Raw genomic sequence first — 16616 nt, 5'->3', positions numbered from 1 at the left:
AGATCCCCAGTGGAGCGTGAGACATGAGGAAGTGTTGGTTTACAGAGGAGCAGGACATTTTGTCCCCGTGTTGCACTCTGAACAAGTGGCTCACGTGCACTGTGAGTGTGTGCACGTCTGTGTTAAACTAGGTGAAATATACAGTTCAACAGTTTCAATACTCGTGTGTTCCTGAGGGGATTTATTTGAGATTATTATAACATGTAAACACGTGAAATCAAGCTGCACCGAACTAAACACCCTCTGAAATATCAGTTCTCTTAAGTTGACCTTTTCTTGTTTTTTAATCAAGATCAGATTCAGCTTCTCAGTCAGTTGTCAGTTAGATTCAGAAGCTGATTCTGATTCCTGCAGAGTTTAATGGATCCTTCCCTGTCCCTGGTTAAGAGAATACAAGTCTCTATTGTCCCCGAGGACAAAGTTTAACCCTCTCCCTCCATCACATCCTTCTGCCAAGTTTCATGGTAATTCAGGCAGAAACATATTTGCATAACCGTGAGAAACAGTCACCAAACCACAAACCTCCACCTGGTCAAATAAAGATCCTGCCAGCACCTCAGCGACCACAGAGCAACACAATTCATTTACACTCAACACTAAACGCACACTTACAAAATTGTGTTTTTAAGTCAATTTGCTTAAAATGATATAATAGAGAATCGGTCTGTTGACGACACTGATGCACCCAGACACTGACTATCAAGCACATTCATCAGTACTGCAGAGTGTGTGTGTGTGTGTGTGTGTGTGTGTGTGTGTGTGTGTGTGTGTGTGTGTGTGTGTGTGTGTGTGTGTGTGTAAAGGAGAAAATTCTGTCTCATGACTGTGGTTAAGCTGATGTTTCCCTGAGGGCTGTTTTGATTGGGCCTACAGCTGAACTCAGATATTTAGTAATGAGCCAAGTACTCCCTGTGTCCACACACACACACACATACACACACACACACACACACACACACACACACACACACACACAGGAACTGACCAAACCAATGCATCATGCAGCCCAGTATAAACAACTGGTGGCTCATTAGTGGACGATCTGGCCGTGACACGTCTCCGGGCCCTGGGCCGTCACGTCATTAGACCTCTTGTGTTGTGTCTTATCTGCTCCGCTGGACGTGTGTGTTATTTTCAGATGCAGCTTGTGTGTTAAACGAACACAACAGATACACAAACACACGTGGAGAGAAAGTGAGAAACACAACCAGGCCACAGATGCAGACGTGACAGAAGAAAAAAAAAAAACTTCTCCAGGCCTCGATTGAAGTGAACATATGGAAATGAACCACTTCTCCATATTTATATTTTAGAACCAGTTCGGAGGAGATGTACCAGGCGGGTGTCTCCCTCTGCTGGCACACAGGGAGTACTGCAGCCAAATTGACTAATGTTTCAAATCTTGTAAATAATAAAAAAGGTCAGAAGTCGCTCAGCGTGTGTCAGATACTGAGCTTTCAAATATCTCTGGCATAGTAAATTGTTGTTTTTTTGGGGCAAAAACACAAATAAATAAAAAATAATTTTTAACGAGGGCTGTTAAACCGGCAGAGTTGTGTTACAGCTGCTTTTTTATGATGAAAAATAAAAACAGGCTGATATTTCAAACACGAATCCTCAGGCCTCTTGAGCGAGTTGTTTTCAAAGTAAAAGCATAGAGTTGTTGTTTATTTGTCAGTGATGATTTAGAAACGAGCTAAATAACAGAGTTTTTATTTTGGAAACTTGTGAGCTGAAGATCTTGTGGGATTTGTAGATGAAAAACATCGACTATTAATTCTTCATTGCAGATAAACCGAGCAGGATGAAAGTGAGAAACATGAGACTATTGATATGAAGCTATGCACACACACAATACAAAGTGTGTAAATGAACTTCACGTGCAACATGTCGTTAATTAGCTCTTTCATTTCACAAGGCTGCACAATCCACAGCGTGAAGCGGAGAATGATGCATTCATCTAAAAACACATTGTTCAGTCAGAAGCTTGATTTTAAGATCTTTGCATGTTATATTGTTTCGTGTACTTATATGCTTTAACGTGTTTTATGCATTTACTTGACCTTAAGCTACATGTTATCTATGAAATGTGATTTACATGTATTATTATTATTATTTAAAGGATCACATTTCCCACTGTCTCAACATGGTCTAAAGCCAATTACTGGGCTGTAATATAAAAACCACAGCAGACCTGGTTGACTTCATTCTTTGGCACACCCAAAGCATCAATTTAATTCAAAGTACAAAAGATTAATTCTTCATCATTCATTCCACCGCAGAAACCAAACCCTGATCCGGAGATCTCACACGACTCGGCAGCATCGTGTGAAACTGTGAAGGTTTAAAAAAAAGATGAAGCAGTGCAGAGACATTCGGGGGCTGGGGGGGGGGGGGGGGGGATGATCCATCGATGAAACAAACTGCAGCTCGGTTACACGCGTGTAAAAGGCACAACATGGAACATACATGTCCGTAACTTCAAATTAAAAAAGCTGCCATTTCTGCATCATTGCCCAAAACACACATTTCCCCAACAGTTTTTTTACACAGTGCCAATGATATGTGAGTATTATCCTCCAGCAGTGCAGTAACAGACACAAACATCAAATACATAAAAACATAACATCATACATTGCAGTGATTTTGGGCAAAGTCATCGTACAAGCAGCAGAACAGGGGAACTGAACATATGTCTTTTTTAAAACAGCAGACGTGAGCTCTCCACCCGCTTGTTGTCGTCCAGTGTTGTGACAAAATTGTTGTGTTTGTTTTCGCCTTCCATAATAATCATATTTCAGTAACCGTTTTTTTTTGTAACTAAAGCCTGAAGCGACAATCTGAGACCCGAGCAACACTGCTCCTCATTTATTTAAAATTGATTATCTTCATAAAAATAAGTGATTCTTATCATCTCTATCATCCTTGTTTCCTGTTTGAATTATGCACAAAAGGCAAGAAATCAATAAAATAAAGTAGTTGACTGAGTTTTGTTTGTATATAGACACATGAAGGACATCAGACACAGTAACAGAGACGGACAGGAAAGGAAAGGGAGACGATGATACCAGAGATGGATCCCCCTTCTCCTCCTCATTCCAATAAAAATATCACAAAATTCAACTGTGAATTAAAAAGAAAAAGACAGAATTGCATCAAAGAGTCAAGATGAAGGAACCTCTGCACAGGCCAAAGTCTGGAGGAGGAAAAAGAGTCGACTGTGTTTTTCCCCGAATTAACGAGAAAGTTCCAACTCACGGGAGAAACTTTCATCTCCGTCAGCTAGAGGCACAACATCTCAACACCAAACCAAACTGGATCAAACTTCACAGGTGGAACATGTCGGCTGCGGAGCCCCCCCCCCCCCCCCCCCCCCACCCCAAAGAACTTCTGTGCTCCTGGATCTGTAGTGATTATAAAAAAACCAAAGCTAAACTATTGCACTTAACTGAAAACAAATATGTGGCGACTGCGTTTGAAAGATTTCATATTTATATTATTGATAAAACAACCGTGTGCAGACTTTGTGGAGATCTGCATTCTGAGTGGCTTCTAAGTTTAATTTGAAAAACAAATCAAGGTTTATAAAAACAACAACAACAACAACACTGTAACCGTCCCGTAAACAGTGTGGGGCTTTACAAAAGCAATAACATGGCACTGTCAGCGATTTCCTCTGCTCACCAAAAGGTCCATGGACGCGTGTGTGTGCGTGTGGAGTCCGGAGAGCAGAGTCATGTTAGCGTGGCTGGGCGCGGGGGGGGCAGGTAGTAAGGGTGGAACGGCCTCTCGTGCGCGCAGATGCTCAGGGCGGCGTGCGTGTGCATCAGCAACCGGGGGAACCTGGAGGTGAAGTAGCTGATGAAGCCTTCGGGCAGCTCGCCCAGCGTCTCCTGCACCTCGGGAGGCAGCTCGTGGTAGTGATGTTTCTGGAAGAAGCACAAGGCGGAAGGTCAAGAGCGGGGGGGGGGGGGGGGGGAGGTCAAGAGCACATTTGCTGGCGTGTTGATGACGTTTCTAACACGCGACAGATGATGGAAGGATACAAATATCATTGGAGGAAAATCAGGAAGACAACAAGATTCAAGAGCTTTTGCAGATTAGTGCTGACGGTGATGTTGATGAGCTGTAAACAAACAGTTTATACATCAAGTCCCGCCTCCTGCTGCTCCACCCAGGCTCCGCCTACCGCCTGGACATCTTCCTGTTGATGTGAACTCCTGCTGCGTTCTTCATATCCGAGAGGAAAACCCCAGAAAAGGTCCAGAGCTTGTTTAAAAACTAAAGAAAGAGTAAGTGTGTGACTGACCTTATTCCTCATGGCTCTCAGCAGGTCTCGCACCAAGTTTCCTTTATACGTCCTGAATCTCCGCAAATCTGAAACGAGCGAGAGGAGATGAGTGTTAGGTTTATTTATCCTTCACAGGGACGTGAGGACGTGAGGACGTGAGGACTTGAGGACGTGTCTGACTCGTGCACCTGTCTGAAGAGGCCCAGAGATGTGCATCCTCCAGTTGGCCCGGACCACGGCTCGGCCTGCAGTCTCCAGTCGGACCACGATGGGAGAGTCCGCCGCCTCCTTCTCGATGCGATCGCTCACATCCTTCACACACAGAAAAATAAAATGTCTCTTTAACAGCAATAAAAGAAACAAGAACTTTTTTTAAAAAGGGCCTGGAAGGAGACGCTGAACACACCTGGAAGAAGAGCAGCTGCTTCCCCAGACTCCAGAAGAAGGGATGCTTCAGCACGCAGGCGGTGGACGGGCGGGACTCGGCCTCGGCCCCGATCATCTGCTCGATCAGATCCTGTGCTATGACGTTATCTGATTGGACGGCGATATATACAGATTGTTTTCAAGTTAGTAAGTATACTTGTACGTGGGTTACATTTAGGGTTGCAAAAATATAAGAATATTCAAAGTTGGCAACTTTCCATGGGAATTAACGGGAATTAACAGGAAAGACAGCGGGGCTCATCGTGTGAAGGATGCTGGGAATTATCTGTGCATGTGATGGAGATCTTAAATCTTTAAAATAGAGTTTTGAATGATGTTTTTATTGCTGAAGTTTCCGCCCCTTCACAACCCTAGTGACATTGCAATCTTGCAGATGTTTGAGATAATAACCGTCATATCTGTAGAATTTGATGCGTAGCTTCGATGCAAATGATCCAGATGTATGAATGATGCGTTTTATAATAAATGCTTCAATCGTAAGGACAAACAGAGGAAGTCCCACGCCGCCCTCACCGTGTATATCCTCCATAAAACGTGAGAGGGAGTATTCTCCTGCCAGGATGTTGACCTGTCGTCTCAGTGCGTCACCGAACGGGTGCTGCCCCCTGCTGATCACGTAGTAGAACACACATCCGGCTGAGAACACGTCCACCGCTGCCGTCTGAAGAGAAACCAAAACTGTGTCAGGCCCAAAAATGAACTTTATAAAAGACACAACAGCAACTTAAACCTTTTCACCCGGGGGTGGGGGGGTTTAGGTTTTGATGATACGTATTCAAAGTCACAGGAGGTTTCCAAGACGGAAAAGTAAGTATTGTTTAACCTGCTTTTAAATATTACAAATAAAAAGAATAGTAGTTGGCAACAAGTGGTTTTAATTTCTTTGCAAATTTCTTGACAAATTTGCAGCAAATTGATGGAGGGATGAATTATGGGCCACAGGAAACCTGTAAAGTGTTGGTGTGGATCTGGCTTAAAGGACGAGTATTTATCATTTTAAAGGCAGAGCACTTTCAGCAATTGCTCAGGGAACAGAGTACGGATCTTGATATTTAAGTATTATTTGTAAAACAACTAGAAGAAAGTTTCAAACAGTCAATTTGTTTATCTGCAGGATTTCTGTCTGATTGTGGCCAGTTATGCAAATTGCCTGAATCAGTTCTGAGACTCAAAGACAAACCACTTTACCCTGTAATATGCATCTTACTGGTTTATTTCCAGGCGTATCCCCCAGTACTTCAGGGGCTATCCACCCTTCAGTTCCCGGAATCCCCGACCGCATAGAAAAGCTGCAGCGCCCGTCCGGGATCTTCTTACAGAGTCCGAAGTCGGAGATGAGCGCTCGGACCTGACCCAGCGCACTGGGAACCGACAGCAGGATGTTCCTGGGCTTCAGGTCGCGATGGACTAAAGGGAGAAGATGATGGGGCGTCATTAAGAGATAAGAAGGGACTCCAGGGGGACACTTGTGTGTTGTTGTGTGTATAAACATATACAAACAGCTTGTGTGTTTCTCAGACCTATGTTGAGTGAGTGCAGGTGTGAAAGGCCACACATGGTCTGCTCCAGTAGAGTTATAGGACTCAACTCGGGGAAGCCGGATGGATCCTCCACGTACTGCGGAGACACATGTAAAGACGTGTTACTTGTGGATCAGGGCCTCGCATGTCTTTGCTCTCTCAGAGACACCGACCTGCTGCAGCGTGGCGGCGCACAGCTCGATGGCGATGTACGTGAAGAGGTGGTCTCTCTCCGTGCAGAAGTACCGGATGACGTTCGGGTGAGTGTCGGACTCTCGGAGGAGCTGCACTTCTCTCTCTGCCACCTCGAAACACTCCGGCAGGATTCGCTTCACGGCCACGTGGCGTTCGTCGAACTGACCCCTGGCGTTCGGAACACAGAACAACACATTTTCATCGTCTGTACCAGAGGTCTTCAACAGGGGGTCCGCGGCCCCTAGGGGGTCCACGGAGGTACTGCAGGGGGGGTCGCAACATTTTTGGTTGATTAGCCAAATAAAAAAGTCTTTAAATACACATTAACATGAATCCAACATATTATAGAGAATGGATAAATGGAAGCAGAAGACGTTATCGTTCAGTCACCAAGGCACACACTGTAGCTCCTATACCATGCATGTTTAAAATAAAAACATGAATATATGAACCTGTGTATTATTTGAATAGCTTAGTATTGAATGCACAATAAGAGGGTAGCTGTGTTGCTATATAAAACACAATTTTATTCAATATATATATTAGGGGGTCCCTGCTCCATCTCTCCATCAGATTGGGGGCCCTTGACCTGAAAAACGTTGAATACCTCTGGTCTATACACAATCAGCTATGGTACCAGCCCAGTGGTAAACACGCGAGTACACAATGAGGTTGTGTACCTGAACACAAAGGTTCCTGCTGTGCCGTGTCCGAGGACGTCAGCCGGCGTGAAGGAGATTTTCCCGACCTGCACCTCCTCACTGTTTCCTTCTGAGAGGTCTGAGGAAGACGAGAGAAATTCATCTGAATGGTGAAGGACAGGAGGACATGATTCAACACTAACAGTTGTGTTTAGTTTGTGTTACCTGCTGTGGGACTGTGACCCGTTGTATCATTTTTACCAGCGTCTGAGGCGCTGCTGCTCCGAGTGTGAGGGCTCGGGGGAGGGGGGGGCAATGCAGGTGCAGAGTCTGGATGTAGAGAAGGTGTCGATATTTATTATGTGTGTACAGACGAGTTTTAAATGAAGCTAACTTTCCTTCTGTAACCGATTCAATCAAGAAAATTTTATTTTAATAATCTGTCATGTCCTTGGTGCAACGGAGAGAAACATTTTAATAATTGAACTCGCCCGCTAGGACCTTAAGTAAAAACAACTTGTTCTATCAGCTGCTCACCACCGGAGAGGTTTGTGTCGGAGGAGAGAGTCGTGTCTGTGGAAACCAAGGTCCCCGTCTGGGTGTTAGTCTGCATGTTGGTCTGTAAGCACTGGAGACGAGACTCAAACGCCTCCTCCAGCTGCCTCCGAGCTTTCAGCTGCTGGGCTGCTCGCTGGAAAGAAAAAACACAGTCCCCAGATATGGATTACATGTTTAGAAACGTAGCCTCGCTTCAACCCTCTGAAATCTAGAGGGTTGAACTAGGGGCACACAGAGAGCACATCCCCCCCCGCGTAGGCCCAAATATATGACATATCATATTTAAATTCACTAGATCCAGATTTTTATTTTGATCTCATAAATATCGGTACCTTAATTAGCCAGATTTTTTTATTTATCTTTGAGAAATCAGGGAAAATGTTGAAAAACACTCGAACTCGGTTCTTCTTTAATCAATTTCCAAAACATAACTTCCTTGGCAGAGATAATAAGAATGACTTTTGTTTGTTAAACTTTATAAATGATTTTCATGCTCAGGTATTTCAAATTCAGCTCCTGTCTCTTTCAGTGAGCTTTGGCATTTGCCTCCTTCTCAATCGACATGTTTCCATTCCACTGCTCAGGCTGGGTCTGTTTTCATGATCTGTGCATAAGTAACACAAACTCACACCAGGGTACGTGAGCGCGAAGGCCACCCATCCTCCCAGCAGCAGCGTCAGGACAGCCAGCGTCAGGCGGTCCGGAGTCATGTAGACCGGCAGCGCAGCGACCGGCCTCCGAGGCTGCTTGGGCCCCGGAGCGTCCCCGTCCCCGTCCTCCCCTCCTCTGTCCCCGCTAGGGTGGCCACCACCGACCGTCTGGAACTGAAGGACAAGTAACGGAAAACGGGATGAGCGTTTGTCTGCTTTATTTGTATGTAAAGCAGTTCGTCCATCTAACTGGTTGTTAGCGGGACATTTAGAAGTTTCTCACATCAGTTCTTTGCCCTGTGGCCCAGCCTGCAGTCGGCCGTGATGGAGAGTAACGGCCCAATAAGGGTAACTGCCTGATTCTGGTGATTTACCGCCTCTCAGGTGTAAAGTTGGGGATGTGACTCACATATCGCTGGGGGTAGTAGGAGGCAGGGGAGCCGGGGGGGCGAGGGGGGATGACCGCCTCGCCAGAATGCTGCAGGCTGACGGGGAAATCCCTCAGCATGGTGGTGTGGGCGACTGGAGGGAGCTCGTGATGACCTGAAACACACAAATACACACATACAATGAATTTATGAGGGTCTGTGTTTGTGATGATAAAAATTAAAGATTGTTTCCGGTCTGACGGGACTTTGTAACCTTCTCTTCGTATGCTAGAGTTTTTGTTTTTAAATGTTTTTCCAGGTATCTAGGTCCACTCCAATACGTTAACAGTTCATAGTGTGTGTATGTGTGTGTGTGTGTGTGTGTGTCTGTGTGTGTATGTGTGTTTGTGTGTGTGTTTACCTATTAGCAGCCAGTGGTTCTTCCGGCTGTTGGTGGTCCCCGGTGGGTAGCGTATGTCGGTGGACGGTATGATCTCACACTCCCCTCGCTCACTGACCGTCACTCCGGCCGTCACAGGACCTTCGATCCGAGCCAGGGTCAGACCCCGAGGCTGCAGTGGACCCACCAGAGCCAAACAGAAAGCAGCCATTATATCATCATTACGAACGTTATCCTTACTTTCTATTCTGAAACAGTTTAAGGTTCTATTAACATTAGTTATACAGCTGATATATGCGTCTGAACTCACCACTAATGAGATTCCGTGGTGGACGAGGGAGGTGGAGGCGTAGAGGTGAGTGTCCAGCTTTCCAACATAGAGAGTTGGTCTGAAGGAAACAGAAGCTGGTTTATCTCCTCAGCTAAAGAAAGTCCAGTTATCAAGTTATGTTGTTTGTCGGGAGCAAAACTCAAACAGGTACAGAAATATGAATCATTATTATACCGAATTATAATTCATCAGATATGGGGTTTTCCAGAGTAAAGCCACGATCAGCTCACTCTGATAACTAAACAATGAAAGAAACTGCTTTGGAATCAAATTAGAACATTTACACATACTTTTAATATTTAAATATAATTGAATTGCTGCAGAAGTTCTTACTTCTTGTTTTCCTAAAATCACAGAGAGCTGTCAATCACGACGTTTCACCCCCATTTTATAACATCAAATAACTTTTCTGAACCAAACTCACTGGAAAATGAACAATTTGAACCAAAATCTGTGTGAACGACCTAAACTGACGGAAATCAAGTTTGAGAAAAATCAATTCGACTCATATTTGGACTTTTTGTTTGTTCCATGTCCATTCACTAACACGGAGGAGGCGGGGCTTAAGACCTAAAGTGCAGCCGGCCACCAGGGAGCAATCAAGATGATTTGACTTCACTTTCACTTCCATCTCTCGTCTATTCTTAGAATACACAGAATAAACAGACACCTTCGGGAGAGATCCAGCCAAGAACAGAACTTTGACTCATTGCCCCAGATACAGGAAATCAAACTGCAGAGCTGGTAGTTCACACTGTCATTACCAGTCCACTAGTCCAAACCACAGGGTGGACGCACTACAACAGAGTTCAGCTTGTTTGTCAAACTATCCTGAGAGAGGAACCAACAGAGTCTCAGTGCATCTGCCTCGTCTGTATTAAACACTGGGAGACTGTTCAGCAGGGTTTATGCTTTCTACCCTTTAATTACAGTTATTATGTATAAGTATCGTTCTGGAAATCAAATATCACTTCAGGAAGGAATTTAACAAGTGTCTATTATTTCGTATTTGCATGTGTGAGTGTGTGTAGATTATAATTGTCTTACACGAGTTGTGTTTTTGCGCTTGCCTGCTCCTTCACAAACTGATAGCTCCACTTCAGCGTGGAGGGTGCGTCGGTGTGGCCGCCGGCTGAGAAGGTGAGGAAGCGCAGCGTCTCCATGGCCAGGGACAGGTGGGGGGCGTGTCTCAGCGAGTCGCCGGAATACAGGTACACGCCCACGACGGGTGAGCCGTAGTTCTGAGTCCACAGGACGTCACCTAGAAGGCAGAAAGAAGACATTTTAAAAAAGACACGTGTTCGACAAATTGTCATCTCGAGGTAATAATATGTTCACATAGTAGAAACCACACACCTCTGCCTACCTGACTCTCTGTCCACTGTCACCACGAGGCCGTCCCCACTCGACACAAGATGAGCCATTTCTGAGGGAGAGCACAGAATCAAACATCACTTTCAACATGTGTTCTTCTAACTGGAACCAGGAAGAGACAGCTGCTCCTGGCTGTCCCCTGGTTGAAGCTGTGTTTACCTTTTTTTTAGTTTTACATTTTCCCATATTTAAGGTTAAACTGAAGACTCACATGTTTTCTCAGTCTTTGGACCGTCCTTTGTTGCTTCTTATTCACTTTTATTTCATTTGTGTACTTCTCTCAATTATTTATGACTTAGGTAATCTCTTGTTCTTCACAGGCTAAATTCTGTGACAGATTTATCTGGTCCTTTTTTGCAAACAATAAAGTAAAAAGCACCAAAAGGGCATAAAAGGCCTCTGCTGAAATCTGTCATTTACATCTTTTCAATGTTTTAAATTCAAATATCAGACTACATATATATATTTAACCGTTATTAATTAAAAAGCTCTTTATTTTGATCTGTACCCCTAAAAAAACAGCCAAATCATTCACCCCATATCCAACATGTGTAAGCAAGCGACTAACAAACATAGGAAACAATGGGGCTAAAACAGGTCGTTGGAGATAATGAGATAAATTACCAGAGGTCTGAGAGTAAAAGCATCGTATTAGCACATTAATAGACGACATACTGTAGTCTTGCTTCTCATCATAAGGAGGAGCAGAGTAATCGTTGTACGTGGCGTTCCATCGCAGCTCCTGCGTCTTCGTGTCGAACATGGTCACAACATATTCTAGGAAACGAACAGACAAGAAGTCCATAAAAAAGAAAGTTGTGATTAATGAGAATACTCCAGCCACGTGTGTGTGTGTGTGTGTGTGTGCACAGGACTGCTGCTGCAACCTACCTGTGCGTCCTATGTAGAGCAGAGGAGAGTTGGGGCAGATGGACTCAGAGGAGGAGGTGGTCAGACTGGTTTGCTTCTCACCGGTCTCAGGATCCACCACGAACCACACATCCTGTTTTTTACCTGCACGCGCACAGACAACTACTGACGGACCAGGATTCTCAAATATTGAACTTTCTGACAAACAATGGGCCCCACTATGAAGCACTGTACATGAAACAGGTCACACTTTTCTCAGCATATTTGCACAAACACACACACACTGAACACACACACCCCTACACACACACAAACACACACACACACTTTACCTGTATAGAGGACACCATCAGAGCTCCGGCAGGGAGCTGACTGAACCAGCTCTGGGATGGTGAAAGGTAGTTTCTGCAGATACATGAAAACAACAGGAACAACTGATGAAAACAGGCACACAAACAGATACACACACACACACACAAACAAACACTCACATACGCACACACACTGTATTCCTCACCATCAGGCCTTCCTTGTGCTTCCCGCCCAGGATGTACAAACTACCATCATTGGGGTCTGGGAGGAAACCTGGTCTACAAAGAAAACAACATTCACATGATGATCAGTTGTTAGCAGGAGGGATATGACCGGAGATCTGCCATCACTACACTGTTAATATACACTTTAGAGCATTGTATTCATGTACTAGAGATCAATATAATATTAATTTGTTTTCAATACAAGTAACAAATCTCAAGTAAAAACTCACAATCAGAATAAAATGAAATAATAATAATAGTAAAAAAATACTGTGATGGAAATCTGGAGATACAAGAGGCTGGAAACAACAAAGTTATCTACGTGTATTTAATAAGGGGCTTTCTGCAGAAAGGATCAACACAGGGAGACCACAAGGATCTCAGAGTGAGGATGAAGAACAGTCAAAAACACAGATCTTATATAGGAGGATTTAGGGCTGTCCTTCTGAACCAATCCAGGAAGGATACATGGGTGGGGGAAGGAGAGGAATCTAAACATTAGCAGCTGATTCACATGTGTTTCCTTAGGTGATAAGAAGACATCCACTCCTTCCTTTGATGGGTAATTAAGTAACAAATGGTCTCAACATATTTCAACACTAACAGTTCCGACCATAAAACAGCTCAAGTCTTAAACATTTGGTGTATGTAAATACAAGTCATAAAAGTCTCTTACAAGGCTGCAGAAACTTACTATCCAAATACAAAATAGTTTGTTAAGCATGTTTAGTTAATTTTTCTACTACAATACAGATAATAAAACCTGTAGACATCATATGATAAAAGCATTTTTATAGAGATGTGTGAGACAGAAAGTGACAATAGAGAGACGACACTGAGTTGTTCCTATAGTTTACTTTTCCTCCACCATGGAGGTTATGTTTTCACCTCTTCTACAAACAAAAGGATTCTAGACAAGGGAATTGTTTTTTCACTTTCTTTAACTCTGACATTTTCCCCTATTTCCCAGAGAACGTTGTGAGTTAAAACATGTGTATTTTCAAGGGAACTTGTTATTTATTGTGTTAAATTGTAAGTTCACAAAACAACAAATCAGACAGTTTGATAGTTTTCAAAAACTCACTGCCTTGTGCGCACTGTATATCTTTATTTCTTTAACCATAAAAAAGGTATTGAAGATTGATGTCCAGACCTGTGTGTGTGTGTGTGTGTGTGTGTGTGTGTATTTGTGCATATGTGAATGTCTATGTGTGTGCTACTCACTCTGAGAGGTAGACAGGCACTTGGATGATGGGGTCTGGAGGAATTCAAGGAAACAATTTGATCAGAAATGTAAAAGAAATTAAAAAATTGAAATAAACATCAGGGAAATCACATCGACATCTGTGTATGAACCTTCTCTCAGAGTCCACTTGATCTCCCCCGATTGTTTGGAGACAGCGTGCAGACTACCGTCCAGTGTCGAGACGAACAAGAGGGATTCTGGGAGGGTGACCGACCGGACCCCCCCGACCTGAGGGGTCGCCAGAGAGAGAGGGAGAGAGGGAGGGAGCGAGAGAGAGAGAGAGAGAGAGCGAGAGCGAGAGAGAGAGAGGGAGAGAGAGAGAGAAACTTTAGGCCAGCTGTCTGACAGAGAGTTCAGTCACCGTGTCATGTATCCAAGATTTTAGCATAGCACTGTGTGTGTTTGTGTGTATGTGTGTGTGTATGTGTGTGTGTATGTGTGTGTGTGTGTGTGTGTGTGTCAGGTCTGCCAGGGGTTGACTTTCAGCCCTGCAGTAAGTCTCTGCTCCAATAATCATGATGTGTTCCTGATTGTACAGGATATCCTTATTGCCAACACTACACCATACATTGGGTGTGTGTGTGTGTGTAACGCTCCCATATTTACCCACAAAGGGGTGGCCACTGGCACTAAGCACTAAATGATACAGACACACTATTACAAACAAAATTATGACGCACACGGACACACACACAGGTGGATAATAGAAAAAGTGCACAAACTGATAAGATGCCCCGGACCCTAAAACCCTCCCAAGACACACAATATGAGTTGTAATCGTTTTGTGTGTCTCTATGTGGATCATTGTGGTAATAACATATTTGCTTGTTGTGAGTCATGTCGCTTATATTGTTAAAAAAGTTTTGTGTGTGTTTTGGGGTTATTTTGTGTCCCAATGAGGCAGTTTTTCATCGCTTCATTGCTTTTTTTAAATGTCTTTGTTAATATTTTGTGTGTCTTTGCAGCGATTTTGGCGTCTTTTTACCCGTTGTGCATCTCTGTGTCGTCACGTCTTCATAATTGCTTTGCATCTTTGTGGCTGCTTTGTGTCTCTTTTTGGTAATTGTTCTCATCTTTGTAGAACCTTTGAGGGTCTTTTGCTCTATTTGTGTCTCTTCTAAGCCACTTTTCATCTCTTTGTTGATGAATTGTGTTACGACTGCTGCACCTGTTGTGCATCTTTGTGTGGCCTGGCTGCAGCTATTGACAATAGTTTTGCATCTTTTGTGACAATTTTTTAAATCTTTGTAGCAGTTGTGTATCTTTCATTTAATGTTAATCCTTGATGAGGCCGTGTTTCTTCTCTTAGTGGAAGTTATCGTTTGTCGCTATGGTCGTGCTTTCCTGTTGTGTAGTCACTTCTGTGGTCATGTTTTGCATCTTTGTGGTTGTTTTGTGTCTCTTTGTGGTACCTTTTCACACATCTGTTGTAGTTTTGTATTTTTCAGGTCATGAAAAGGGCATTTTCCTTCTCTTTGTGGATGTATTGTGTGTGTCTAAGGTTGGGTTGTATTTGTTGTGCATATCCGTGGTGTCATGTTGTTCTTTAAAATAGTTTTGTGTATTTCAAACGATGAATATCAACAATCACTTCAAACAGCCACTTCAAAAACACAAAAACACAAACACACACACACACACACACACACACACACACACACACACACACACACACACACACAGTATTAACTTTCTTTCTGCTAAACACTAAACGTCATATCATCGTATCATGGCAACTTCGCTCGATCCTGAAATAGACTCACAGCAGTGGCGGCCAAAGTTCCACGTAAATAACGAGAGACACACACAGAGTGAGCGACACAAACAGACACAGACACACGCAGAGACAGACACACATACACAGCCACCTGTAGTTGCTGTCCTCCCCAGGACAGAAGCAGCAGAGGCAGCAGAAGTCGTCCCACCGCCTCCATGACCCCCAGCTCTCCGCGTCTCAGGGCTCCGAGCGCCTGACGCTATTCAACCGACAACAGAGGTCGAAGCCCCGCGACGTTTCCAGCGCCGCGGTCCATCGGCCACACGCTCCGCAGCGGCCCGCTCTCACGTCGTCCAGCCCCGCGCTGACAGCCACTAAACCCGGTCACTGCACACCCTGAGGAGCCGCTGAACCTCCATCACAACACCTCTGTTTCCGTGTTCGATCGGTGACGTCGACGCTCGACTGTGAGAGCCGAGGTGAGGGCGGGGCCGGCCGAGTGGCAGCCCGGCTCGGCCAATGAGCGCGGAGGTTGCGTGGAGAAGGGGCGGGGATCTGTGGAAAGGGCTGGAACACGTGGACAGAGACACGAGGACAGAGGACAATGTCTTTGTGTCATAGAAAGTGGTGGATGTCGTCATTGTGAGTTCACTGGTGGAACCATCCTCAGTGCCTGTTCTGACATGTTAACTTTACTCATCCACTCACTGTCACTGTACTGTGGAGCGAAGGAAATAAAGATCCTGTAAGTCATGAGAAACTTTCTCAAAATAATGACTTAGCATCTGAATACGATACTGAGTCATTATTATGAGATACTAAGTCATAACAATGAGAAACTAAGTCATAACAATGAGAAAAGTCATCATAATGAGATACTAAGTCATGACAATGAGAAAAGTCATAAAAATGAGATACTAAGTCATCAGAATGAGAAAAGTCATTACAATGAGATGCTAAGTCATCATAATGAGAAAAGTCATTACAATGAGATACTAAGTCATCAGAATGAGAAAAGTCATAACAATGAAATACTAAGTCATAACAATGAGAAAAGTCATAAAAATTAGATACTTAGTCATAACAATGAGATAATAAGTCATAACAATAAGATACTAAGTCATCATAATGAGATACTAAGTCATAACAATGAGATACTAAGTCATAACAATGAGAAAAGTCATACAAATTAGATACTTAGTCATAACAATGAGATAATAAGTCATAACAATAAGATACTAAGTCATCATAATGAGATACTAAGTCATAACAATGAGAAAAGTCATCATAATGAGATACTAAGTCACCATAATGAGAAAAGTCATAATGAGATACTAAGTCATCATAATGAGATACTAAGTCATAACAATAAGAAAAGTCATAACAATGAGATACTAAGTCATCATAATGAGAAAAGTCATAACAATGAGATACTTAGTCATAACAATGAGATAATAAATCATAACAATGAG

At 43.6% G+C, this 16616-nt stretch overlaps 1 protein-coding gene across 1 annotated transcript; it reads right to left on the bottom strand.

Annotated features, from left to right (window-relative positions):
- Positions 1-3370: 3370 nt before the first annotated feature.
- Positions 3371-15446, bottom strand: ern2 (endoplasmic reticulum to nucleus signaling 2). Its single transcript, XM_053417942.1, has 24 exons — positions 15296-15446; positions 13538-13655; positions 13406-13439; positions 12163-12235; positions 11978-12050; positions 11667-11789; positions 11451-11552; positions 10768-10827; positions 10449-10662; positions 9381-9459; positions 9092-9242; positions 8712-8845; positions 8282-8476; positions 7632-7785; positions 7320-7424; positions 7134-7233; positions 6432-6621; positions 6259-6355; positions 5946-6145; positions 5252-5399; positions 4698-4825; positions 4480-4603; positions 4310-4377; positions 3371-3929 (listed from the first exon to the last, which is right to left on the bottom strand). The coding sequence occupies exons 1-24, from the start codon at positions 15359-15361 to the stop codon at positions 3735-3737; spliced, it is 2931 nt and encodes a 976-aa protein (XP_053273917.1). The 5' UTR covers positions 15362-15446; the 3' UTR covers positions 3371-3734.
- Between the last annotated feature and the right edge of the window lie 1170 nt (positions 15447-16616).

This window comes from Pleuronectes platessa, chromosome 3 (assembly GCF_947347685.1).
Source record: "Pleuronectes platessa chromosome 3, fPlePla1.1, whole genome shotgun sequence".
NCBI lineage: Eukaryota > Metazoa > Chordata > Actinopteri > Pleuronectiformes > Pleuronectidae > Pleuronectes > Pleuronectes platessa.
The sequence above is the reverse complement of the archived record's forward strand: the minus strand, read 5'-3'. Positions and strand labels throughout refer to the sequence as shown.

What these genes read in the sequence shown, in the direction of transcription:
- ern2 (XM_053417942.1), bottom strand. Translation starts at nt 15,361, where the DNA reads ATGGAGGCGGTGGGACGACTTCTGCTGCCTCTGCTGCTTCTGTCCTGG. An exon ending in TGATGGTGTCCTCTATACAG is followed by an intron (nt 11,790 to 11,977) that starts GTAAAGTGTGTG and finishes GTGCGCGTGCAG; the next exon opens with GTAAAAAACAGGATGTGTGG. An exon ending in ATACGCCTGGAAATAAACCA is followed by an intron (nt 5,400 to 5,945) that starts GTAAGATGCATA and finishes GTTTCTCTTCAG; the next exon opens with ACGGCAGCGGTGGACGTGTT.